Genomic DNA, 27,067 nt, shown 5'->3' on the forward strand with positions numbered 1-27,067 from the left:
GCTGTTACGGATCTCAGCATTATGTGCTTTGTACAGTATTTTCTTGTCTGCTTGTGTCTGTCCTCCCTCTCTCTAGGGGGAGCTGCTACAATGCTTGGCTGTTGATTGACAAAGGCGGGGCATTTCCTGGGAGGGGAAATGAGAAAAGGAAAAGAAGATGGCTGACTCTCTTTTGTGGTCGTGCTAAATCTAAGTGTGTAATTGTTGACACTGATATGAATAGTGTGTCTTAGAGAGTTTGTGAACTTACTGAGTGTTGGTTAATTACAGTAAATGTTTATTTATACTTGGCATCGCCACTGCCTGAAGGGGGTGAGCACCATTTTCTTTATCACTTTTCTTCTGGTTTTACCGTTAGGAAGAAAGTTTGGGAACAGTTTCCTAATATCTTTCATTTTTAGTTCATGTTAGGGGGAGGTAGTTTTGTTTGTGGAGGTAGTGTTAGCTTTTGTTTATTGTTTAGGCCTTGCTTACCCCTGGAGAAATGGCCTCCTATTTGTTTGGTGGCAGAGTAAAATATTCACTTTTTAAAAATCTTTCTGTGTCAGTGGATTGTGGTCCCAGTTTTACATAAAACATTACCCTAGCAGCATGTAATATAATTTTTGGTGGTCTCTTTCTACTGATGGACAAATTGTGCATAGCAAGAGATGGACAGTATTCAGTAACTGTACATGTACAGCGTGACCAGTATGGTAGGGTTATCTCATAAACTGCTAACTTAAACTGTATCAGATGTTATACTGGCCCCGCGTATTGTCTGAGACACCGATATACCATTTTAGTATGTAAAATGTACAGTTGGGGTCATAAGTTTACATACACCTTGCAGAATCTACAAAATGTAAATAATTAAAAGAAAAAAATAGGGATCATAAAAATTGCATTTTATTTTTTATTTAGCACTGCCCTGAATAAGCTATTTCACACAGCAGCTGTTTACATATAGTCCACAAGACAAAATAATTACTGAATTTACAAAAATGAACAAGTTCAAAAGTTTAAATACGCTTGATTTTTAAGAATGTGTGGTGTTACCTGGATGATCAACGACTGTTTTTAACAAATATTCATGAGTCCCTTGTTTGTCCTGAGCAGTTAAACTGCCCACTGCTCTTCAGAAAAATCCTCCATGTCCTGTACATTCTTTGGTTTTCCAGCATCTTCTGGATATTTGACCCCTTTCCATCAGCGGCTAAATGATGTTGAGATCCATCTTTTCACACTGAGGACGACTGAGTGACTCGTACACAACTATTACAAAAGGTGCAAACATTCACTGATGCTCAAGAAGGCAACATTATTGTGTCTTGTGGACTATATGTAAACATCTGCTATGTGAAATATCTTATTCAGGGCAGTACTAAATAAAAAAAAATAATTAAAAAAAATGCAATTTTCATGATCCCTTTTATTTATTTTTTAAATTATTAACATTTTGCAGATCCTGTAAGATGTATGTAAACTTATGACCCCAACTGTATTAAGGTTAGAGCTTAGAGTTTTTAGGATTGGAAAGAGCAGCATTCTGATCTGCTCCATAGCCAAAGGTCGAGTGTTTGAGTACTCGCCTGGAGGTGACAGGTTACATCACACCAGAAAGCAAAATACAAGCACTTTAATTTTGTTATAAAGTATTATTTACAACATATGCTGTACATGTTCACCCTTATGCTCTACGCATTTTCTCAGTCGCTGTATCATGCTTTTGCGGACACCCTGTAGAGCCCTTGCTCTGTTTGTTAATAAATATAACTGATTCATACAGTGGCTTGTCCAAAATTTTTTTGCATGAAGTGAGAAATGATACATTTCTCTGCAAAGTTTTCTTCTCATATTGCTAGCCTGACTTCATCATATAAGTTTCTTCTCTACAACATCAGGAGGATCTGACCATTTCTCTCCACAGATGCCACTCACATGCTTCTTCAGTCTCTTATCATCTCAAGATTGGATTACTGAATCTCGCTCTTGGTAGGTCTTATTCTGCGTGCCAGACTGGTCCAACTCCAGTAACTGGTCCAGAATTCAACTGCACGACTTTTCAACCTCTCCACACTACCCTGTTGTTGTGTTTCCTTCCCTGCCTGCCAGTAGCATCAGATTTAAAACACTACTGCTCGCCTACAAAGCCCAAAAACAGAGCAGCCCACACCTACCTGAAGGCACTTCACACACCTCTGCACCATGCTGCCTTCATGCTTGACCAGACCCACCATTTCTCAAGATAAAGGGAGATATTCATCAAGATTCTTCTCTATACAGGTACAAAGGTGGTGGAATGAACTTCCCCTGGCTGTTTGAAAAGAGGAAAAATTCTATACATAAAACTTTGACTCTTAGTGTTTTTGTTGCTATACCAAATAGACCGTACGCTGTTTGTACTAGCATGAAGATCAGTCACTCTGGCCAAGTGGTGTAAATGTAGATGCATGAATTGTATTAGTATATATTGGTAATAGATTTCTCAAATATGTGATTTGAGATCAGAGTTGGAGTAGCAATTGGAGCAGCAGCTGCCATCCTTCACACCCGGGTGGCCACGCCCCCTTTTTTAGACACACTAATCTTTGTGATGTTATTATGTACAGGTTAGAAATCTTTAGCACACGACTAGACACCACTCCACCATTCTACACCTTACACACACATGTTACTAGACTCCTGTCACGTGATTTTACAGATTAACACTACATTACAAATGAAAAGTCTGTTCTCTGTTTTGTTTGTTTGTTTTGGGGCCCTTAAAGGAAAGTCATATAAACTTCACACATCAAACTTTTTGGACACTTCATGTCTTATGTTTCACACATTTTCACACACACTGTGGGCTTTTCACATGTTTTATTTGTTTGTTTGTATGTTTGTTGTTTATTTGTTGTTTACTTATTTATTTTTGTACAAATTATTCATGTATTTTTACATGTGGTTTTTATACAATTATATTTATTTGTTTGTTTGTGTTTGTTTGTTTACATTTACAAATTATTCATTGATTTTATTATTTTGCATGTTTTTTTTTTACTATGTTATTTTCACTTATGATTTTTACACGAGTCATGTCTTTTCGCATGTGATGTTCACATGTCACGTGCACACTTTCAGGGTGTAACATGGTGAAATGCACCTTCACATGTGGTTCCGCATGTGATCCCATGCAATTAACACAGTCGCGTGTGACACTTATGATCAGGAGAAATGTGTTTTGTGATTTTTCTGTAAGGTGGTGAGAGGGTTTGCCTGGCTGTTAATACTGATTCTCTGAGTTAAAACCAGAAGTTATGTTACAAGAAGTAAAGAGTTTATAAGCTTTCTGGTTTTATATATATATATATATATATATATATATATATATATATATATATATATATATATATATATATATATATATATATGTATGTGTGTGTGTGTGTGTGTGTGTGTACATGTACCCTCGCATAATTGTTTTCCCGTGTGCGCGCGCGCTTGTCAGACCCAGTGTTTGAGTGCGCGCGGGTGTGTGTGTGTGTGTGCGCGCGGGTGTGTGTGTGTCTATGTGCGTGCGTGTGTGTGCGCGCGCCAGTGCCAGAGAGATGAGTTGAGAGCTCGATGTCTCTGCGATACACTGCTGCTGCTCATTTCTGTTTTTCGAGGCTGGAGTTCGGGTTCGGATAGACAGAGAGAGAGAGAGAGAGAGAGAGAGAAAGAGAGAGAGAGAGAGAGAGAGACAGGGAGAGATGGGCTCCGCGTCCTCCGCTTACAGGATCATCTACCTGGACGTGGACGGCAGGATTCAGAAGGTAACCAGGATGGGGTCAAATTTAAGGCACAGACTACATTACTGCACAAATCCTCTTATTCTTTACACTCACAGATTTTTATGTTTAATTTTTTTTTAAGTTGCATTAATCAGATCATCAGATTATAGCTACATGTTTAGTAGCTGTAACATCAGGAGATAAGTTTAGTGTCAGAGTGGAAAATTGACTGCAATTAGGTCATCATACATCCGTGTGTATGAGAGTGTGTATTGTCTGTTAGAGCTGCACATGCAAGTGTATAGCTCATTATATCAGGCATTAGAGCTGCCATAGCTGAGTGCAATTTTATACTGTAAACTGATGAATATAATCAGTTCTAGCAGCTATAATAGATAATAAACAAGGATGAGCTGCTGTTCGAACTACTGTGAAAACTGTATATTTTGCTGTCATAATGGCTACAGTGGAAACCAGCATACATTTAATACATAGCAAACTACTGCATGGTTCATATTCACATATTCGTTATATGGTTCATGTGCCTTATCATGTTACGAACAAGGAAATTAGTAAATATGCATATATTTGCCTTCACAAATATTCTAGTGTAGTGAACAGAGGGAAATTGTGTATAATATCCAGTTTGTCACCTGCAGAGCACTGAGCCTGTTGGATGTGGATTTTATTAATGTACAAGTTCACATGATGTAGGTTTGAGAAGAAAAAGTATAATATCAGACGTTTACTGTCATCATGGCTTCAGTGGAAACCAGGAGATGAACTCCATCACAGCATACATTTAATTAATACCAAACTATTGCATGATTCATATTAATTCCCATGTTGTATGGTTCATATGCCTTATCATATCATATCCTACTTTTATATTGTAGACTGGTGGATATAATCAGTTATAGCATGTGTAATAGGCAAACAAGGAAATGGATGACCTGATAATATTTAAACTAAAAAATATGCATATGTTTGCATTTTGAATTTTACATAATAAGGCACTGAGCCTGTTGGATGCAGTTTGTTAATGTACAATTTCACTTGGATTAGGTTTGAAAAGAAAAAGTTCCATTCATCAGTCTCTCGGGTGATTATGGCTGTGAAATCAGGAGATGAACCCTGTGACTGTATAAATTCATTTTAATTAGATTGTCATATTATCCAATTATCAGCTATTATGAGAGATTAATGGCTAGATCTACAGATATACTGTATGTAATCAGCTTTATTATTCAGATTTTACATTTAACATCTATACCTATATACCGGTATGTATATACAGTAGGTTGGAAATATCCTGGTGTACAATTTTATTTGCTGTGCCTATATAAGGTTATATACAAAACCCACTTCTATTGTGTGTCTGTAAGGTAAATCAAGTCATTCTTCACTGATCTGCAGTCTTTAATAGTCCCAGTCATCTTGTAAAGTTTCAGTTTGTGGCTGGTGGTTAAACATCAGAGACAATTAGAGCTTTATGAACATTTTTCTTGGTGTTGAATTGGGTTATTATCAGGATTAGAACAGCATTATTAAGTTTGTTTTGTAGGTTTTTTCCATTACTGCTTTCACACAGAACGTTTCTTTTGTGCACTGCGACCATAATGAGTCTAAACGATTCTATAATCAAATGGAAATTATATCATTGTGTGCTCTGGATTCTAGCTGACTCGCAGTGATATTTGTGTAAATGAATTGGGTAGGATTAACCAAGAATTTTTTTTTTTTTTTTTTTTTTTTTTTTTTTTTTTTTTTTTTTAAAGTTCGTCATTGCTGCCACCTACAATTCCTCCTACAGTCTATTCAGGGTGGATGAATGATTAAAATACACAAGAAGAGCTCTAAGTGTCCAGTACAGCTCTAAAAACAGCTGAGAGAAAGACCCTTTGTGTATATGGTGTCCATTTAATTTCATCTCTCTGTCATCTCACACACTAGCAAACACGGGCACTCTGTATTACAGCTACTTAGATATACGGAAATGAGGTAATGCTTTCTCATTTACTGACTGCAATCTCCTGGACTCAACCATTCTTCTAGTCTGAGGGTGGGAGTTGATACCAAAGTATTGCATGGGTCATATTAATTCACATATTTGTTACGTGTTTCATATGCCTTATCAGGTCATTTCTACTTTATTAGATCTTCAGATTTTTTTCATCAAAATCTATAAGAATAGAAAAATAAGACGTAAGACGTAAATGTTTCAGTTTCCCCTCTGGGCATTGTCAGCCAGCACACTGTATGTTTGTTTCTCCGTGAAAATGATAAGGAGTCAAATTAGACACAGCTCAGTGATTTGCATTTTCCGCTGTCCTTCTTTTCACTCTGGACCTCAATGCATTCAGCTGACCACCTGCATTTTTTCCAGAATTCATTGCATCTTTAAAAAGCAGGTTTGGAAAATACTAAAATCACACAATGCTAACGACACCTTTTAAACAAATTCACAATACTGTGTTGCTCACTAATACTTTATATATAATTATGATTACAAGCCCATCAGTTAAAACTGGTAAGATCATTGATGATGCATTTCTTGTTAAAGAGGTCCATGTATATTTGAAATGTTGTTGGATTTTCTAAAATTCAATACAGCTAACAACAAACTTTTGGTAAAATTTTCAATGAATTAACAAAATCCAAAGCTAATACCTTGGCGAAACTAAGTCCTTGAACATTTCTCACTTGCTTGGTTACCTGCTTGGCGAATCAGTGATTCCCAACCCTGGTCCTGGAATGTATCTGCTCTGCATATTTCTTCCTCCTCTAAACTTTCCCATGTTGATTCAGGATGTGTGTCAGGATGTAAGGAATAAAACACTACTGGTCATGCTGTTGTAGGAAAGTTATCAGTGACGAGGTGATGTGATGCAGCGTAAAGCAGAGTTACTATTTCCAATAACGAGTGTTTTATTACTCTTGTGCCACAGTGATTTGACAACGATTGCAATTAATATTTATTAAAGAACTTGTCTGAGAACCAAGTTAGTTCCTGATTTCACTTATATTAACAGCTATAAACAGTTGCTCCCTCACCATTCTCTCTTTTATTTATCTCTTGAATTTAATGAGAAAAAAAATGCAGCTTGTCATGTTACTGAGAAAATGCAAAAGTCCTCTGTCCTGAAGACTTTCCCATGGTGGAAAACTTAAAATTACAGCATTACCTCTGACTGTTACGATGCACTGACAATGGAGACTCCTTCCACCAATGCTAAATAACATGTTTCTTAAATCCATTTATGTGAAGTGTGCACTATACACATCCCTGTGTAAGTTGTTACCATCAGTGTTGTACAGTTATACAGTTATTCGTGGAAACTTGGAAAGTGATCTGTGTGTGATGTCGCAATATAGCAATATAAGGCATTACACAGCACTTATAATGTCCTCTAAAATTGTTTATAAGATCTTTGTTTTGCTGTGTTATCAGTCATGCAATACAAAATGCTAGAATATTCCATTAATTTATATATTTCTTCCTGCAGTGTTTCCTGTATGTCTCTCGTGCACATCTGTAAGTAAATGTGCCTCCAGCTGCAACTCGGCTTTGCTCCAAGTAGGGCAAAGCAATCAGCATATAAATTTGCTCGGCTGAATGAAAGACAATAGGACTCGGAGCTCTCACACACTCATACACAGGTGCACACACACTCAGACTGACAAACCTGTACATTGTATACATGTGAGTGCAGAGTGATAACACAAATATTGCCACTATCAAAGCCAGTGTGGTTTTACATCTCAAGGGCTCTTCTCTCCTAAATTCACTAATAATCACACCACTAGAGCAGATTAACTACAAAACAGAAGTGAAAACTAAATAGGAGTATCTTCATGAAGACCCAGAAAAGTTAGTTTTGGTGTTTGAATGTCTGGGAGCAGTAAGTCCAGGACACTGGACTTGGCAACTGAAAGACTTTTCACTGTTCATCCAAGAGGCTTATCATTTCATTAGGGTGGAGTGGTGGGTGGTATATTAAAAGAATATTATATTATATTAAATTGAATTTGACCCCATCTGTAGCATATATAATTACCACAAGCAAGAATTTTGACACATTATTGACACATACTGAGAAAAATCTGTTTAGGCAAAACTCTGAAAGTCTAGGGGCAGTTGTTGGGGTGTCAATAAATACATAATTTCATATAATTGAAATATATTTTTTATAGAACACTTTAATGAATTCTTCAGTCATAGGTATTTGTCAAATTAGCTTTAAATTTGTATAGCTTGAGAAATTGTACCGTTTCAGAGTTGAGACTGAGACTTTTTTTTTTTTTTTTTCAAATGGAAGAACTTGTAGTTATGTAAATTGTGTTGGTGCATGGATACAATAAAACCTCTGGGAAAATGTAAATGTCTATATTTCTGAATTACTTTTTAATGTTTAGCTTCATTGCTTCCTATGACCTATATCGTTAGAGTGTAATGGTTGTGCAGTAGTTCTAAATTTATGATGTATACTCACACATTTTAAATATACAACTGCCCTTAGATTTGAATATTAATCAAGTTTCATGTAAGCAGGTTTTCTGTTTGTTACTCAGTACAGGAAAATGTGTTGAAATTCTTGATCATGGTAATCACACACAGATTAAAACAGTTTAGGTTACAAAATGGTGGAGTACTCCTTTAACGTGTGGTTAAGAGTGGTATCAGTATCTGCAGTCTGAGAGTATTTCGAGATTTCAGATGAGCTGATGTCCATGTGAGGATCTTGAACATGTTCTTAGTCTGTTGAGAAATGCCTGTTTGGTTTGTGTGTTTGTTGAACTGTAGGACTGTAGGACCTGGAGCTGTGCTCTGTGATGTCAACTGTCAATCACTGCAGTTCGTTCTGTCTAACACACCTGCTGCATCAAGAGCTCTCAGTCCTGACACTCACACAAACACACACACACACACACACACACACACACACACATATATACACTCCCCCCATCTGACAGTGGGATCCATGGTATTGCTCTCTCTGTCTCTCTGTATCTCATGCTCTCTTTCTCTCTCTCACTCTCTCTCTCTCTGGACAGTACAGATTGCAGCCCACAGTCGAGCTGAATTAGGGCTAGGTGTTAATTGATATGATCAATTTTGCAATATTGTGGGTGTCGTCAGTATTTTTTTTATAACACTGACCAATTCCATTGTTGCTTACAGTAACAAATAGCTTATTGAATGTTTTATTTAATCTGTTTTTCCTTTTTCCTTATTAAATATTTTTAGACATTAAATATCAATATCAATGACACAGGTTTTTTTTTTTTTTTTTTTTTTTTGTGTGTGTGTGTGTGTCTGCCCTTTTGCCAATACATATTATTTATCATCCGTATCATGATATGGTATTTTTCTGCCCTCGAAGAAGAATGTCACAAAGCATCTCTTCTCAGTAGCTCTTTCGGTTTATTACATGGATGAGTCAAAAGAAAATCTTAATTTTTAATGATGTTTACTGCAAACAGGGGTGACAAAAAATATCATCTTTCTACATAATCTTCTTTTGGTTTAGATGTTCCAGCTCTTAACAAGTGTCCAGATTCCTCTTGAAAAAATTGCAGTTCAATTCTAATTTATGTCACACTTTTATATCACACACAGGTTTTCATTTGACTCACCCTTGTACATTCCTGATAGGTTTCATTAAGCTCACAAATTCATTGTTTGTGTTCAAGGTGTGGAAAGAGAGAGAGCAAGAGAGCAAGAAGTTCAAACAAATAAGGCAGATGCCTGTAAATTCCTCTGAGGTTTAATATTCTGTACTGATCTTTCTTATTGATTAACCATTACTTATGTAAACCTGGCTCTTTTTTTTTCTCCCTTCCCTACCTGTCTGTCTGTCTGTCTGTCATTCACTGCTTGTCTCCCTGTCTTACTCTCTCTCTCTTAGTCATTCGCAGTGCTACTTGAGTTTGGCACCTGCTTTTGTTGCTTTGTCGTGCCTGTCTGTGCCATCAGAAGCACACGCTTCAATCTGTTTGAGTCTCAGGGCGCAGTATAAAAATGACTGATAGCTCATTGGTTGAGAGCACTCAGCTTTGAGTGCAAATCAGAAGAGAAGAGATCAATTCAGATCTCTCATTTGGAATTCAGCATGAAAGACGCGCATGTGCTGGATAGAGGCGCTTGACAAATACACTAGATATTTACACACTAGATTTTAAAGATCCAGAGTGTCAGGTTATCATTTAAGATTTGTGTTATGTGTTACACAAATAATGAAGATAGTATATTATATGCTGTTTAGAGCAATGTTAAATTATGTCATTTTATGAAACTCATGTAATGTTTGAGTCTGTTCTCTGCACACCTAGAAAATGAGAAGAATTTTATTGTCTTGTCAGAACGTGCTTGAATGTAGGTTACTTTGCATGTAAAAGGTTTAAACGTCAGTCTTTTTTTTTTTTTTTCTCAACATAATCGACTTTATACCATTTCACTAGGGCTAACCAGACACTTGATCACTCCTACCCCCTGTTATAAAGTAACATTTCTATCTTGTATTAAGTAAACCATTTCCTAAAGATGCCCAGACAATGCTTTTATTATTAATGTAATGTCTCCTGATATGTTATACTGTACATGCTGCCTAGCGTCAGTAACTGTGAATTAAATTTGCCTAAATATATAGCACCAAGTTATACTTTTTAATATTGTTTTGGGTCATGAGTGCAGAAAACACTTGAGCTTGCTACAGATTAACAGGGTTTGATTATAGAGACTCTGATATCCGTCCCTCTCAGTGGAAATCAATTATGACAGATGACCAACCGTGTCCTCTGGGACACCTAGCCATGAGGGTTCCTTAGTTGTGATTCAAACCAACAGTCAATGACTTTGTCATTTGAGCCCTGTAAGGTCCGAGTCTGTGTCAGCGTTTGCCTTTGTATATCTAATATTGTGTATATTTTGCATATTTGAATATATTTTAATATATTGGTGATATATTTCGTTCTGTCCTTTGTTCCTGTACACACGAAGCTTTTCAGTTCCTCCTAGTTTTCTAGCACAAAAATGTAACAAGATACAATGGGCCAGGTGAGATGAGTATGGGTTTAATCTGGATTTAATGGCATGTAACTACTAAGCATTCCTAATGTTTTCTGGTATGTTATTCTACAGTTTAGGGGCTATGTAAGAGCAATGTCTTCCACCAGCTGAGCTGATACTACTTCTTGGGCCTAGGGGTGCATCAATACCTTTTTTTTTTTTTTTTTTTTTTTCGCTTATCAATACCAATACTGATATTGATATGCAAAATGAATAACCTAATTAGTATTAACCCTTTCATGCATTGTATCCACACTTATTGATAATCCATTTCAGGCTGTTTTTAGTAAAATATCAGACATAAATCTCCTCCAAATCATTCAAGACCTTTACTGCAGTTTAAAATAAATCATTATCCTGATTTCTGTTGCTCTCAATTCTCATGTCACTGGTATATCTTTACAAGCTTTCTACACAAATTTTTTTTTGCCCAAGTCTAATGGACATATAATGGAAATCTAGCTTTTCTAAAACTTTTTTTAAACCTCCAAAATCAGCAACAGTCCTAACCTACATACATTTTGGTAGTCAAGAATATTGCTGTATATTGCATATTGCATAACCTTAATGTAAACACAATTTGTGTTTATAAACACATTGGAAGATTTTTTTCTTTAAATGTTCTGGTGTAATGTGTTATACTTTTTTACTCATAGTAAAAATGATAAATGAAATATAATATAATAGAATTGAAATAAATGATAAAGAAATTCATATGATATGCAATTTTAAGTAAATTTAACAGTGGCCATGAAAAGCACACACATGCATGCTCGTGCACTTAGATCACTAGCTTCATTCTTTATAGCACTGGTGCATTGATTTTGAATGAAGCGCATTAGCCAGCTACATTATTTACCTTGGATTGAGTATGGTTACAGTGTAGAAGAGCAGGTTTTGTTCAAAAGTACCAAATTTTGTAGCAAAAGTGCTTCTGTACAGCTGTAAGTAAAGTATACATATTTTGGTTTCGGGGCATTTTTCATGAATACAGGTAAATAAGCATGATACTTGGGACTAATAGTAGGCTTGTTGCTTCCTTATAACGGTGCTTGTTTGTAGATGGTTAACATAACCCATACAGCACAGCTGATTATCTATGTGTCAAATAACATGTTTATTGTGCATTGATTGTGCTAAAATTGTATCTTCATTTTAATTGTACATATGGAATTGTAATCTTACGTAATTGTGTCTTACGTCAGATTGCATCTACTAAAAGTATAAAGCATGTTGCAGTTATGTTTTTCTGATTTATTCTGTCTTTATGATCTACATCAGGTGTGTCAGGACTCTGGTTAACAGCATGGCATGGTTTGCTTCATTTAACTTACCTGATTCAACTCTATCAAACTCTATATGGTGTGTTAGAAATCTTCATAAGGTCCCAGTTTGCCATTATTTATCCAAAGTCTTTTATTGAAGTGCTAACGGAAGGAGACATTAAGTAGAATTTCCTTGTAGAGTGCAACCTGCTTTTGTGTGCACATTACAATAAAAAACCTTGAAATGAACCTGATGCCATGTAGCTGATTTCAGCTTCAAGGCTGTGTTGTATAAGCTTTAGATCCTTTCAGGAAGGTTTTATAAAAGCTGTGACGTACACAGTACATGGGCATAGTTCACATGCTATAGTTTAAAGCTTCCTTACTCGTATTATGTTTTTTTTTTTTCTAGAATGATGCGACGGCTTAGAGAGAAGTGGTTTTATTTGTGAAGTAAGATTGAAAATTGGATTGGTTTGCCCAGAGAAACTGACCTTACTCTTTTTGCCTCTAAAAGGTGGTTTTCAGCCGGTTCTGTAGTCCCTGTGATATCAAGGAGCTCTTTTGCACAGCCATGGGGTTGCCCAGGTAACGTGTGTGTGTGTGTGTGTATGTGTGTGTGCGTGTGCTTGTCTATCCTCTTTAGTTGAAGTGCCCCCATATTTAGCATGTGCATCTGCTTTTGACAGGAATACATCCATTTCCCTCCTGGACTCAACTGGAGCTATGGTCTCCATTGACCCCACCATGCCGAGCAACTCGGAGAGGTAATCACCCCCTGACCCCCCCTCGCTCTCACACTGCATTCCCATACTTAATCCAGCAAGTATACTTCAAATGAAAAAAGACAATTTGAAGCCAAAAGATGTCTTTAAAGCATACTTAAGCCGGGTTTATAGTGTATGATATTTAGCCCGATTTTTGCGGTCACAGGCACAGTTGTACATTGTAAGGGATAGTCTTTGGTTGTGAGTTGAGGTTGTGATCTTAAAACGTATAACGTGTGCTCACCAGTGGCCGCTGAGGACAAAGTTCTGGCAGAGTCCGAAAATTTTGCTTAAAATCTCAGTGTGAGTGCTGCTATGACACTCATTTAAAATCTATAAAAATAGGAAGATGGCATATGATTTACACAAAACTCACTGGACAGCTACAAACATGGCGGTGGCGGTGGCAATGGCGCAACGTAAAGAAAATATACTGAATTTAAAAGAAAAGCAGTCTGTTGAAGTGCAGCAGCAGACAGAACATCTCCGTAATGTCTCCGTAATTAGAGCTTCCAGGTGTGCAGCTAGCTAATTAGAACACAAAATCTCTGTTCATTGAGTTTATTGAGTTTATTTACTATTATGACAATGTGAAACTATTTTTATGCTTTCCAGCTGAAGAGCTACAAACCTGTTCTGTGTCACTGTGCACCCAGTATGGAAGAAGAATGTAGCCACTATCTTCATCGTTTAATCTGACATGAGCATGTTATCACACAGTCTGTTACAGAATTCTTACTGGGATCATCTCATACAGTGTGACCAGTAATAATCGTAAGAGCCCGCAGGGACTGTACTGTGTAAAACCGACTTTAACAATGTCTGTTCAGAGGCTTATGTTACAGAAATAACATTCATGCAGCACTTTGAAAACAAAATATTGGCCTAAGAATGTTTGCGTCATGGTGCTAGACCATCAATTACATTCCCTCTCAGGCAAAAATAGCATTACTGTTTGTGTTAATATTCCTGCAAATAAAAGCATCAATATCTAGCTGCATCTCTCACAGACCAACTATACAAATCATCAGGCTAGACAGAAGAAAAGAGAAGAGTCTGCAGAATGGGTGTGTCTTTGAGAGGAGTATGTGGGCATGTTTTGAAGTCCATATGGATGATTCCATGATTGGGGTGCCATTCTTTGTTATAATTTTAGACACTGAATCTAAGAAATGTACATTTAACCATTCCAAAATTTTCTGTTATGTGAGGTTAAAAGTCAGGTTAAAAGTAGTGGGTTTTGAGTTTTTAAGCATTAACAAATATTTAGAATTAACAAATACCCAAAATGTTCTTTACTATGGCATAAGGACATTAAGGACAATTCTAATGATTCACTTAAATATATTTTTTTACTTAATAAATTTCTTTCAATTAGAAATTTGTCTAACAGGGTTGAACTTTCAAAGTGACATCACTCAGTAGTGCAATATCATCGAAAATTCAGATTTTTGAAGAGGAATATACAAATATTCCATAGGGGCGAATGTGTTCAAGTAACAGGGTTGAGTAAATTTACATTTTTTCTACATTTTTCTGAAACTGTAATGAATTACTTATTGTTGTAAAGGACACTTTAACTGTGTTTAAAATACCTTTTACCTTTTCTTTACATATACTGTATATACAGCGGATATTAAAAAGTCTACACTCCCCTGTTAAAATTGCAGGTTTTTGTGATGTAAAAAAAAAAATAAACCAAGATAAATGATGTCAGATCTTTTTCCACCTTTAATGTGATATAGCATGCAACAAAATCCAAGTTAAATGCAAACAGAAACGTTTCAGGAAAAAAAAAAGAAAAAAACTTACAATAACCTGGCTGCATAAGTATGCACACCCTTTTATAATGGGACATGTGACTGTGCTCAGAAGTAATCAATCACACATGACCTCATGTTCAAAAGTATTTATCGAACAGCTGGCATTACTGAAGTGATTCTGATTAACTACTCCAAATAAAGATCAGCTATTTCTGTAGGATTTACTAGGTTTCATCTAACTGTTGAAACCGTGGTCCACAAACAGCTTACAAAACATGTATGGGATCTCATTGTAGAAAGGTATCAATCAGGAGAGGGGTACAAAAGAATTATGGTCTGATGAAACCAAGATAGAACTTTTTTGGGTCTGAGTCTAAAAGATAGTTTTGGTGCTAAAAATGACAGCTTATCACCCAAAGAACATCAAGCCCACGATGAAGCATGATGATGGCAGCATCATGCTATGGGGCTGCTTCTCTTCAGCTGGAGCTCTTGTCAATATAGAAGGAATAATCGTAGCCCAAATACCAATCTATTTTGGCATAAAACCTGCAGGCCTCTGTTAGACGGCTGAAGATGAAGAAAAATTTCACCTTCCAGCACGATAATGACCCAAAGCACAAATCCAAGTCAACAAAGGAACGGCTTAAGAAGATTATCAGTGGTTTGGAATGGCCCAGTCAGAGCCCAGGTCTAAATCCCACCAAAAACCTGTGGAATGACTTGAAGAGGGCTGTGCACAGGAGATTCAAAATGATCTGAAAAGATTTGACATAATTTATTTTGGTTTAAAATTCAGCTATCCTTCATTCACTCACACTTCCGTCCAGCACAATTCTTCTTACCCAAGCTGAGATGTTGCCCAATATGGGATTTTATTTGTTTGCTCATTAGAAATGCTGTAGCAATGGTTAGAGAACCTAGATAAAAGATTAAGGACACACCCAGATAATGTGATGTATTGAATATTCTAGTTATAAATATATTCTGATAATGAGATCGAATATTATTTAACAGTGGTGAAAGGCAAGGACACACTTGGGGAATCTTCTAGCAGATGAATGAGTTGGGGGAAGTTTTAAAGAACTGTCCTCTGCAGCACAGTTTACCGCCTCCAGGAGAGACCATGTGATCTCTGTCTAGAATGGTCATGTTAGTTCATAGATACAGCTATAATTCTCACACACACACACACACACACACACATATACACAAATACCCCAATTACTCATAACTCACATGAAACATATCTCCAAGTGCATGTATTTAGATCATACTGTGCACATAAGCAACTCCTGTTTGTGAGATTTTTTTTTATCTTATCTGAAGGTCATATTCAAAGCGACTCCGTTTACATAACAGATATAACAGTCTTCCACATAAAGGAATGAGGAAGGGGCTCATGTACATGTAACAGCCATGAGTCATCAAGAGAGTGTCCCTGAGCCCGGCAGCAATGGTAGATGCAATCAACACTAATCACTACCTAGGGCTGAGACAGAAGCCAATCAGGGTAGTCATTCTGCAGTTTGTAAGAGCACTCACAGACAGGGGGCGTCTTTTGGCGTGACACCAGCTGCTCTGTAACCACCTTGTGTTTCCCCTTGTTTTTTTTAAGGTCGCCGTACAAAGTGGTTCCCCTCACTGGAGGACAGCTTGCTGGTGAGTTTTATACTAATGTGTTTGTATATGTTTATACACACATGCATGATTGTTCGAGTATATCAACCTTTATAAAATGCGCCACCTTACAACACACACATAAACACACCAACTGTATAAACAATGCTATAAACAGTAGGTATCCGGACAGGAGAGTAAAAATAGCCTCTTGAGCCAGCTAGGTTTGAGATAAGGATGCACATGAGGTGTGTAATAAGTAATGTGTGTAATGTTTCAAATTGCATGCATGTACTATTCTAGACTATCACTGTACATAACTGTATACTGTGTTTACCCTGAGAAATGCAGTACAATAAAAAGATTCAGATGATAAAATTTGTTTGCTGAACAAATGAAGTGGTCCCATCATGTAGCACATAATGGAAGGGGAGGGACTTAGCAGATAACAGACAGAACAAACATGACTGCTGATGCAGAAAAAAGGCAAGTCCAAAGCTTGTAAAGACTTACCCGAGAAGATTTGACACTGTAATTGCTGCCAAAGGTGCTTCTGCAAAAAAGTACTGAATATAGGGTTTGAATACTGAATGCTAAATGAGATTTCAGTTTTTAATTGTTAATACATTTGCAGACATTTCTAAAAACATGTTCTTGATTTGTCATTATGGATTGTTTGTAGATAAATGGTCAAAAAGTATTAGAAGCATTAGAGCCAGTAGTTTTCAAGTATTAGTTACTATGTTCAGACTATTAGTTTGTAGGTTCCTAGTATTCATTGTAGGTTAGTAGCTATTGAGTATTAGAGTAACACATTTCTGAGTATTAGGATTAGTAGGTTCTGAGTATTTATGTTAGTACCACCAACTTGTACTTTCTGAATATTTTGAGTTTGTTTCTGAATATTAGGGTTAGTAGATTCTGCATATTAGCGTTAGCAGTTTTTGAGTATTAGGGTTAGTATGTTCTGAGTATTAGGCTTACAAGTATCAGGGTTATAAGCTTCTGAGTATTAGGGTTAGTAGGTTGTGATTATTTGGGTAAGTACCAATAACTAGTCCTTTTTTAGTATTTTGTGTTTAGTTTTCGAATATTAGCGTTATTAGTTTCTGAGTATTAGGGCTATGCGGTTTTGAGTATTAGGGTTAGTAGCTTCTTAACCAGTTCTGACTGTTAGGTTTAGTTGATTCTGAGTGTAAGGGTTACAAGTTTGTGAGTATTAGGTTTACAAGGTTCTGACGATTAGGGTTAGTAGGTTCTGAGTATTTTAGTTTCTGTTTTAGGGTTAATATTTTCTGAGTATTTGGTTTAGTAGGGTGCTATTAGACAATAGTATGAGATTTGAGACATACCTAATTCTTTTTTTTATTTATGATTGAGTTTTTATGGGTATACTGCCTTAGAGCCTTAATGGTTGTCACATAGGGTGTTTATCAGTAATAATGTCACCATGAACCTAACCTAACTAAATGTACAAAATTCTAATACATTTAATGCAATTAGGATATATGGTTGGAAAGTTCAGGAATAAAAGAACTCAAATAAATGCAATAAATGAATATGGTCGTACATATATTTGCCTTATATGCTTAATATTTATATTTAGTTCATTTTCTGATCAAATTAATCTATAAGGACTCTCTGGCTGCGAAAGTTGGTGTTAGTAGGCCGAAACTTTATAAACTTGTAGATGTGCGTGCAATCAGAAGAGGAAGAGTGTTTATTATCCTGTAAAAACATTCCTGCTGAGTGGTTATGGGCTGCATGTTCATTTGATCTGGCTCTTATCACTAGTAAATTCCGAACTTTAAACCAATTCTGAAAAACGTCTGACATTAATAGCATTTACGCAGTGTGCACGCACGCATATATACACACACACACACACACACACACACACACACACACACACACACACACACACTTGTATTACTATCTTATGTGGTATTTCTATTGACTTAATTATTGTAATTATTCAATAATTACTGAATTATTGTTGTTGAATTAAGCTATTCCTAACCTTAAAACTAACCTCACTTAACCTGACTTGCTAACACTAACCTCAATAAGCTTAACGCTAATCTCACTAACCCTAACCTCGGTAACCCTAACCTCGGTAACCCTAACCTCACAAATCCTAACCCAAACCTCATCAACACTAGCCATGTCCTCATTATCATTAACCCTGAAAGCACAAACCTTAACCCTAACTTCACAAATCCTTACTAACCCCAACTTTACTAATCCTAATCTGAACATCATTAACACAATCTCTGACATCATTAACCCAAAAACTAACCCTGAATCTAACCTCCGTAATCCTCACCGGTACTTCATTAACACTAACCCTGACTTCACAAGCATGAACCTCATTAACCCTAACACTAAACCTCATTAAATCTAAACCTTACGTCAATGGAAGCAGGGATTTTCTGATATTTCTTGTCCATATAAGTTCTTCTTAGTGTGCTTAACCAGGTTACCTATAAAACATTATGTCTCCCGCCATATAAACCTAATGATTTTTTTTGTCTTTGTAAACAATCAAGAAAATTTCAGTTATGTGTGAGTGAATGCTTTACATTTTTTATGGAGTAGATCCTTGAGCAACTGTGTGACCCTTAACCTAATACTTTCTCTATCTATAGAGAAGAAACACATTGTGCTCTGGAAAGCAACCAATAGGAAACCTTCACTATCACCTGCTTCTCTCTCTTTCTGTGTTTTATTGGTCCACCTGAGTGAACTTTGTCCACTATTTCTCTATGGACCAATCAGAGCTGAGATGTTTGCGTATGTATATTGATGTGTTCTGTGAGTGCCTGTGTGTGTGTGTGTGTGTGTGTGTGTGTGTGTGTGTGTGTGTGTGTGTGTGTGTGTGTATGTGTGTGTATGTGTGTGTATGTTTGTGTGTGTGTGTGTGTGTGTGTGGGAACTGAAGTTGAGAGCCTCCATTTAACACCCAGACGAGAGCATCTGTAGTACATGATAAGGTGAGGTAGAAGAGAAAGTATCTGTCTGTCCTCTTGTCCATCTGACTTTTCCTGCTTGGTTACAAGCTGCTTCCATTAACTCTCCATCTCGTCTGCCTGCATAATGCTTCATGTTTGCCCCGATGGCATCGTACACACTCTGATGCTTTACGACGAGGAACTGTAATGGCTTTCCTGCTGCTGACGGGCTACATTGTGTGTTTTTCTGACAGCCGGTGACTGTGTTTGCTGTTGTGTCCTTTTGTAGATAAAGAAGAACTTTTTCAGAATGTATTGACTCAGGTAGCGGAGCAGTTCTCCAGGTACTTACTCTCCTTTTCTCTGTCTTTCTCTGTGCTTTCTCACTGCTAATATTTTACAGTGCATTGCACTTGCAGGCTCAGTGCAGTATGGAGCTTACTATCTATCCTCATCATATCAAACAGGAAGTAGTCTGTTTTAACTGTAGAAGACAGAGGAATTTTTCCTCTTCACAACTTTTCCCTTTTTATTGCCGTGTCGTAAATTTCACTTAATGCATTTACATACGTTTTATCTTTCTGCATTCCACATGTACTTTTGCATTTATTATAGTTGCTCTACTGCTGTTGTATGCTATTTTATGTGTTGCCTTGCATGGATATTAATTGGTTAGTTTCTACCTCACATGTCTCTGTATTTCTTAACCTTTCTCTTCAGGGCTTTTAAGATAAATGAGCTGAAGACTGAAGTGACAAACCGCTTGGCCATGTTGGAGAAAAGAGTGGAATGTAAGTCATATTGTTTTATTATCATATTTAACGATCATAATGCGAATGATGTAATAATACACAGAACAATAAAATTGTTTATTTATTGTCCTGCACTCGTCTCACGCAGTTGTGTATTTGCACTTTTAGTAGTCTTGTGTACTGTCCTGTGTCGTACCATGGTCCTGGAGAAACAACATTTCATTCCCATGTATACAAGCTATATAGAGGAATGACAGTTTAAATTTAAAAAAAAAAAAAACGGTTGACTAATCTCTTTTCTCTGATGGATAAAAGAACAACACTGCACACCAGGCCTACACAATTAGTAGTATTTTAACTGTAATTACTATTTTTGGCTTAAACATAATCAACATTGGAATACAATAAAGAAAATTAAAGATGACTTTGCTCATATCACCTGCAGCAAGTAGAAGAAAGACAAGATGAGCTTATCTAAAGGAACCACATTATCTACACTGCCAATCAAAAGTTTGAACCCCCTGTATTAACATTTTAGGTTGAACTTCAAGAAATGATCTCAAGAATTAGAAAATCTAAGTAAGTAATTGGTGTAAGTGAACTGTGAAATGTTGACTGATGAAAGACTTTTTATTTTATTAGCAAAAAAAAATCTAGGTGACATGGTGGAGCAGCGAGTAGCCTTACCGTATCACAGCTCCACCCTGTAAAAAATGGCATCAAGTGGCAATACCTTGAATATAGTCAGATTTATCTAGTATGTCCTATTATAAGATTACAACCAAATATAAGATTATTAAACTTTTTTCAAGCCATTTGTACTCATTTCAAGCTTGAAATAATCTTGTTATATTGGCAGATAATTATGCTCATTTTAAGCATGTATTTCTAAAAAGAAGCAAAATTATCTGCCAATAGAATAAGGAAATTACAAGCTTGAAATGAGTAATAATGTCCAGAAATAGGTTTAATGATGTTATATATATATATATTTTTTTTTGTTATCTTATAATAAGAAATACTAGATAAATTTGACTGTATTCAAGATATTTTCACTTGCTAAGATGACATTTTTTTTTGCAGTGCAGGGTCTCGGGTTCGACCCTGAGTTTGGGTTACTGTGCCTGAAATATCTGTGCATGTTTTCTCCATGTTTGCTTAGGTTTCATCCCAGTTCTCTGATTTCCTCCCTCCTCCCAAAAACATGCCATTGGGTGAACTGGTTATGCTAAATTGCTTTAGGTGTAAATGTGTATCCCATCCAGGGTGGAGTCCCACCTCGCACCCAGTCTTCCCAAGATAGGCTCTGGGATGGATGTCTTTTGAATTTAGTAGCATTATAATTTCTCTTCACTAGAACTAAGAGGCCCAAACCCATTCCAGCATGACTGACATGCCCCAGTGTACAAAGTGATGTCCATGACAACATGGTTTGCCAAGGTTGATGTGGAAGAACTCGAGTGGCCTATACAGAGCCCTGATCTGTACCTCGCTGAACACCTTTGGGATGAACTGAAATGTTGATATGTGTATATACTGATCAGCCATAACGTTAAAACCACCTGCCTAATATCCACAGGACCTCCGAAGGTGTGCTGTGGTATCTGGCTCCAAGACATTAGTTGCAGATCCTTTAAGTCCTGTAAGTTGCGAGGTGGGGCCTCTGTGGATTGGACTTGTTTGTCCAGTACGTCCCACAGATGCTTGATCGGATTGAGATCTGGGGAATTTGGAGACCAAGGCAACACCTTGAACTCTTTATGTTCCTCAAACCATTCCTGAACAATTTTTGCAATGTGGCAGGCAGCATTATCCTGCTGAAAGAGGCCACTGGCATTAGGGAATACTGTAGCCATGAAGGGGTCTGCAACTTGGTCTGAAACAATGTTTAGGTATGTGTTACGTGTAAAAGTAACATCCACATGAATGCCACGACCCAAGGTGTCCCAGCAGAACATTGCCCAGAGCATCACACTTCCTCCACCAGCTTGCCTTCTCCGCATAGTGCATCCTGGTGCCATGTCTTCCCCAGGTAATTGACGCACCCGGCCATCCACATGATGTAAAAGAAAACATGAATCATCAGACCAGACCACCTCCTTTGATTGCTCCATGGTTCAGTTCTGATGCTCACATGCCCATTGTAGGAGTTTTTCGGCAGTGGACAGGGGTCAGCATGGGGACTCTGACTGGTCTGCGGCTACGCAGCCCCATACGCAGCAAGCTGCGATGCACTGTGTGTTCCGACACCTTTCTATCATAGCCAGCATTAAGTTTTTCAGTAATTTATGCTACAGTAGATCTTCTGTGGGATCAGACCAGACAGGCTAGCCTTCACTCTCCACGTGCATCAATGAGCCTTGGTTGCCCATGACCCTGTCACTGGTTCACCAGTTGTCCTTCCTTGGACCACTTTTGGTAGGTACTAACCACTGCATACTGAGAACACCACACAAGACCTGCCGTTTTAGAGATGCTCTGACCCAGTCATCTAGCCATCACAATTTGGACCTTGTTAAAGTTGCTCAGATCCTTATGCTTGCCCATTTTGCCACAAAAGTGTTTAAAAATCCCAGTAATGCTGCTGTACCTGATATAGAAGTGCAACACACACTTCACTGTCAGCATCACTGAAAAATGAAAATCCAAATAACAAAATGGTGGTTACTGACATACAAGGAACGGGTGGTATGGACACAAGCAATAAATGGAGTACAATCAGTAATTTTACATCCAAAGTGACCTAGATAGTTGTTTTAACCAATAAAATGGCCAATGAGTGTAGACACAATGTAGGTGTACCTAATGAACTGGTAACTCAGTGTAAGCTTGAAAAGAATGAAACTTGTATGAAAAGAAATTGGAGTTTTGTATTTTTGATTTTAAAAAAAAGTGTGGTTTCCTAAATTGGCTAAATAATTTTGATAAATAATGGCAATTATTGATGTCAATGTTGAAGAACTGGTGTTGAGCAGAAATCTGGAGCTTTATAATATAATGTTTATATAAAGGGTGAAGAGAGGAAGTTGGCATAGTTTTGCATGTGACTGGGTTATGAAACAGGATCAGAGATGTGATGATAGCAATGTGTTGTCTGCTTACACACACTGGACCTGATAACGGCGAGATAGAGATAATTACAGATTATTTACTGTTCCATATTCTCAGGATTTATTATCACAGTTAATCAGAGCTACAGCTGCTCAGGTGTCATGCTCTTGGCAGTGAGGATTTTGAGTTCTGGGTGCTTTCGAGTGTGAGTTTTGAGTTCTCTTGATAATTTTTAACACAAAGAGAACAATTTCTCTTGTCTTTAATGCCTTTAAACATCGTTTCTCTTTTGTATTCTTCTGGAAATGTGCTTATATGATGTGGAGATGCTCTATGGTCTTTGCTTTGGTCAAATATTAACTGTTGACCCTGTTTCATAGTAAGGCTGGGACACATATGTTATTGATAATCATCAATAAATAATTTATTCATGCATTTTCCTTCCACTGTTCCTGGCAGGAAACACAGTGGCAACAGGCTCAGAAGACCAGCCCAGATTTCTCTATCCCTATCTATGCTTTAGATATCTGGTCATTGAGTTTTATCCATGCTTCATCAGAAATGCAGTTCCTGTGCCCCACAGCAGATGGTGCAATGACACTAGCTACCAACTAGCTACCAGTATTTCAAAAAGATGTATTGTTTTTGAAAGGTGGGCAGTCGTTAGTGAGTAATTTTTTTATTTTTTATTTTTACTATTCTCATCCTTGATATTAGGCGACGTTTATCAAGTCATTTTGTCGCTGGACCAATACCGATTTTTATTTCATCTTACGTTCCAGATTTTCTTTTCAGCCTTGTAGCCTAGGTCAGGCCTACTGGTGAACACTGCATGCAAGCTCTCCTGGACCAACATGGATCCAAGGTGTTATTGATTAGTTGGGATAGATGGCTGAAGTTCCATATGTGTGGCAAAATATTCGAAACTGTAATGCCTTCTGAGCCTGTTAATTGTTAAATTAATTTGTAACAGTTAAAATGATTATTTTCTTTAGTTTTTACCTGCAGTTTGGGAATTGTAGACTTTGTGTCTGTTATGAATAACAGTGACATTAAAATACCAATGTAGAAATTCTAATTAAAATGCCCCCTTCTGGGTTTTTTTTTTGCCCTGGTTGTCACTAATAGCTTTGAAATTAATAGGTTTTAATTTAGGTTTATTGTTATTTTTAAATGCATGGCCATTCTGCAAAATTATCCATTAATCAAAAGCATCAAACATTGTTTTTCCTAGCTGACACATATAGCAGCGAGAGCGGTTGCCTTTGTTAACCGTAGTGTGGTTCAGTATCACACTGGCTCACTGGAAAATACCACCTGAAATGTGGCTGTGTTTTGTATTATACATGATATTATACGTTGTCCTGGATGTTGAAGACTGTGTTGGAAGTGTCTTACACTAAGTCAGAAAGCTGTGTCCACTGAGTACAGATATTTAATAGGTTTAGTAACTTGTTATAATAGTTTTACATGGTATGTGGTTCCTGACAAAATTAGTTTTTGATGAAAGCTCTGTCGCTCTACTTGGCACTACACTCTGGGATAATAAAAAATGGGCCAAGCAAAAAAATAAGTATTTTTAATTTAGTAATAAATAAAAAGTTAACAAACAGGTAAAGGTGGAGCATTCTCCATAAGTTACAGAATATCTTTTATATTATATACTTTTTAATTCATTACTTGGTGTAAACTTACAGATAGCTCGACATGTTATTGTTATTCCATTCAGTTTTAACTAACAGGCAGTTGAATTTGGTCCTATCTTTAAATGTTCTGCAACACTTCTGTGACAAAAATAACTTTGGCCCATTTATTTTTGAGTGTAGTAGAAACTGTCCTAGACATACTGAATATTGAACTGTAAAATACATGCTGCTCAAAAATAGTGAAAATATTTGTATTTATTTATAATTTTGGCCCAGAGTGTTGCTTTTTTGTCATCCCAGCTTACCTCTATAGTGTTACCATACACTCTTAGGGGGAAAAAAGATTAAATCTACAACCATTAAGGGTTTTAAGTCTAGCAGTCTTTGTAGGTTTTATGTGGAATCTCTTTAGGAATCTACGAACCCTTAACTATCAAAAGAATCCTCACTATAAACTGCCCGTTGTTAAATACATCTCACCTTAAAACGCAGTGTGTACATGGTTTTCACAGTTCTCTGGAGTTCTTTATGCAGTTCTCTATGCAGTTTTTTTTCTGCTGTAAAATGACTTGGATCATTAAGGGTTTGATGAATTATGAGGTTAAAACATTGTGATGGAGCACAGAATACACAGTACTGTGTATTGAGACCTTTTAAAAGGTCAGACTGAGCCTATTATGTAGCAGGAAGAGTCTTATTTTACAGTGTGTCTTGCTGCTCTGGGTAAATAAGCCACTGTAGTTACACCTAGCACAATGGTAGGACAGACTGAGCCTGTTATGTAGCAGGAAGAGTCTCATTTACAGTATGTCTTGCTGCTCTGGGTAAAAAAGGCACTTAAGTAACATTACTTACTTCACTATTTACCGTAAATGTCTGTTAATAGACTGTAAGCAATTCTAAAAATGAGTTAACTCATTAATTTTTTTTTAAAATGTTAACTAAGTACACTTATATTAACTAATGTTTAATTCATTGGCTAACTAAATGTAAGTCAACATAAATGATCATAAATTATACAACGAATGTTAGTAAATGGTGGTGACTAAACACAGATCTTCAGGTATAAATGTAAATATTAGAAACCACCATTCACTCCTTTATGAATTTCCCAATTTAACCACCGCAAACGTATTAATTACAGGATTAGTTCAGATTGGTTAATGCAGGTGTGCTTATTTGAATTATTTGGTTCAAGATCAAAAAATAATAATAATAACTTTTTTTTATATATATATAAAAACATTGATTATAATGTCTAGTATAATGCTGAAGTTCCTGGTTTATTAGCATTTAGCAGCACAGTAGCTAATGTCACTTCGAAGAATTTTCAAGTAAAGCATTACCAACTGTGACTGTTTGTTTTTACCAGTCAGGTTAAATGTGTTAAAAGATTAATTAAATGGCTGCCATGTAAGGAATAAACCATGACTGGGCATGCTGTTATGACTAATCAGTGACAGAGTTGCGTGATGCAGCGTGATGTGAAATGCTGTTAAAGTTACTGTTAAAGTTGATTAATTTCAAATAATGGTATGTCCCAAAGCATTTTTTTCCTCTGATAACAGAGCAATTTTCCAATAATTGCACAATTTTATTTATTAAAGAAGAAACATTGTACATTTTAATTATTTACAGTTACGTTTAATAAATTAGTTAGTAAATTATCACTTAACGTTATAGCAGCTAGAAACAGTTGTTCCGTCACAAGCGTCTTTTTCTCTCTCTCTCTTGAAGTTAATAAGAAAAGAAAAGCAGCTTGTCAAGTTTCTTGTTTTACCAAGAAACTTCACATTCTTTTGTCCCTAAAAATTTCTCATGTCTGAAAAAGTTAGGTTACAACTGTACCTCTGACAGTTACACACTTTTTAATATAAAAGTTTATGTGGAGCCTCAGCCATACAGGTCCCTGTGAATTAGCTGTTACTGTAGAAACGATAGCGTTAGAATGAGCACATCAAAACATAAATCTGTGATTTGTCTTGCAACTGGGACTATTGTCTGAGCTGCTGTTATAGAAAATTAATTTGAATTAAATCAGAATCAAGGATTCATTGGTGGTGTGGTATAATGATTTATCATTAAATATTATTATCATTGATTATCTCATTACAATGGTACCTATCAAGGGGTGGGATATATTAGGCAGCAAGTGAAAAATCATTTCTCGAAGTTGATGTGTTGGAAACAGGAAAAATGGGCAAGCATAAAGAAGGGCCACATTGTGATGGCTAGATGACTGGGTCAGAGCACCTCCAAAACAGTAGGTCTTATGGGGTGTTCTCAGTATGCAGTGGTTAGTACCTACCAAAAGTGGTCCAAGGAAGGACAACCGGTGAACTGGCGGCAGGGTCATGGGCACCCAAGGCTCATTGATGCACGTGGAGAGTGAAGGCTAGCCCATCTGGTCTGATCCCACAGAAGAGCTATTGTATCGCTGAAAAAG

At 36.7% G+C, this 27,067-nt stretch overlaps 1 protein-coding gene across 7 annotated transcripts in view; it reads left to right on the top strand.

The window, feature by feature from the left end:
* The first annotated feature begins 128 nt into the window (after positions 1-128).
* The window catches only part of pde9aa (phosphodiesterase 9aa), a 40,905-nt gene continuing 13,966 nt past the window's right edge, over positions 129-27,067 (top strand). For 3 of the 7 annotated variants that reach the window (XM_053234287.1, XM_026913242.3, XM_053234286.1), the window contains exons 1-9: positions 129-312; positions 1,910-1,974; positions 2,098-2,265; positions 3,633-3,779; positions 12,589-12,659; positions 12,761-12,838; positions 16,220-16,263; positions 19,462-19,516; positions 19,893-19,963. In XM_053234287.1, the coding sequence (XP_053090262.1) occupies positions 2,188-2,265; positions 3,633-3,779; positions 12,589-12,659; positions 12,761-12,838; positions 16,220-16,263; positions 19,462-19,516; positions 19,893-19,963 (544 nt within the window). In that variant the 5' untranslated portion in view covers positions 129-312; positions 1,910-1,974; positions 2,098-2,187. Of the gene's footprint in view, positions 313-1,160; positions 1,267-1,909; positions 1,975-2,094; positions 2,266-3,632; positions 3,780-12,588; positions 12,660-12,760; positions 12,839-16,219; positions 16,264-19,461; positions 19,517-19,892; positions 19,964-27,067 lie in introns of all 7 variants that reach the window. The other 4 variants (XM_053234284.1, XM_053234285.1, XM_026913241.3 and 1 more) reach the window with 4 other exon arrangements.

The sequence above is a fragment of the Pangasianodon hypophthalmus genome, chromosome 5, assembly GCF_027358585.1.
Source record: "Pangasianodon hypophthalmus isolate fPanHyp1 chromosome 5, fPanHyp1.pri, whole genome shotgun sequence".
NCBI lineage: Eukaryota > Metazoa > Chordata > Actinopteri > Siluriformes > Pangasiidae > Pangasianodon > Pangasianodon hypophthalmus.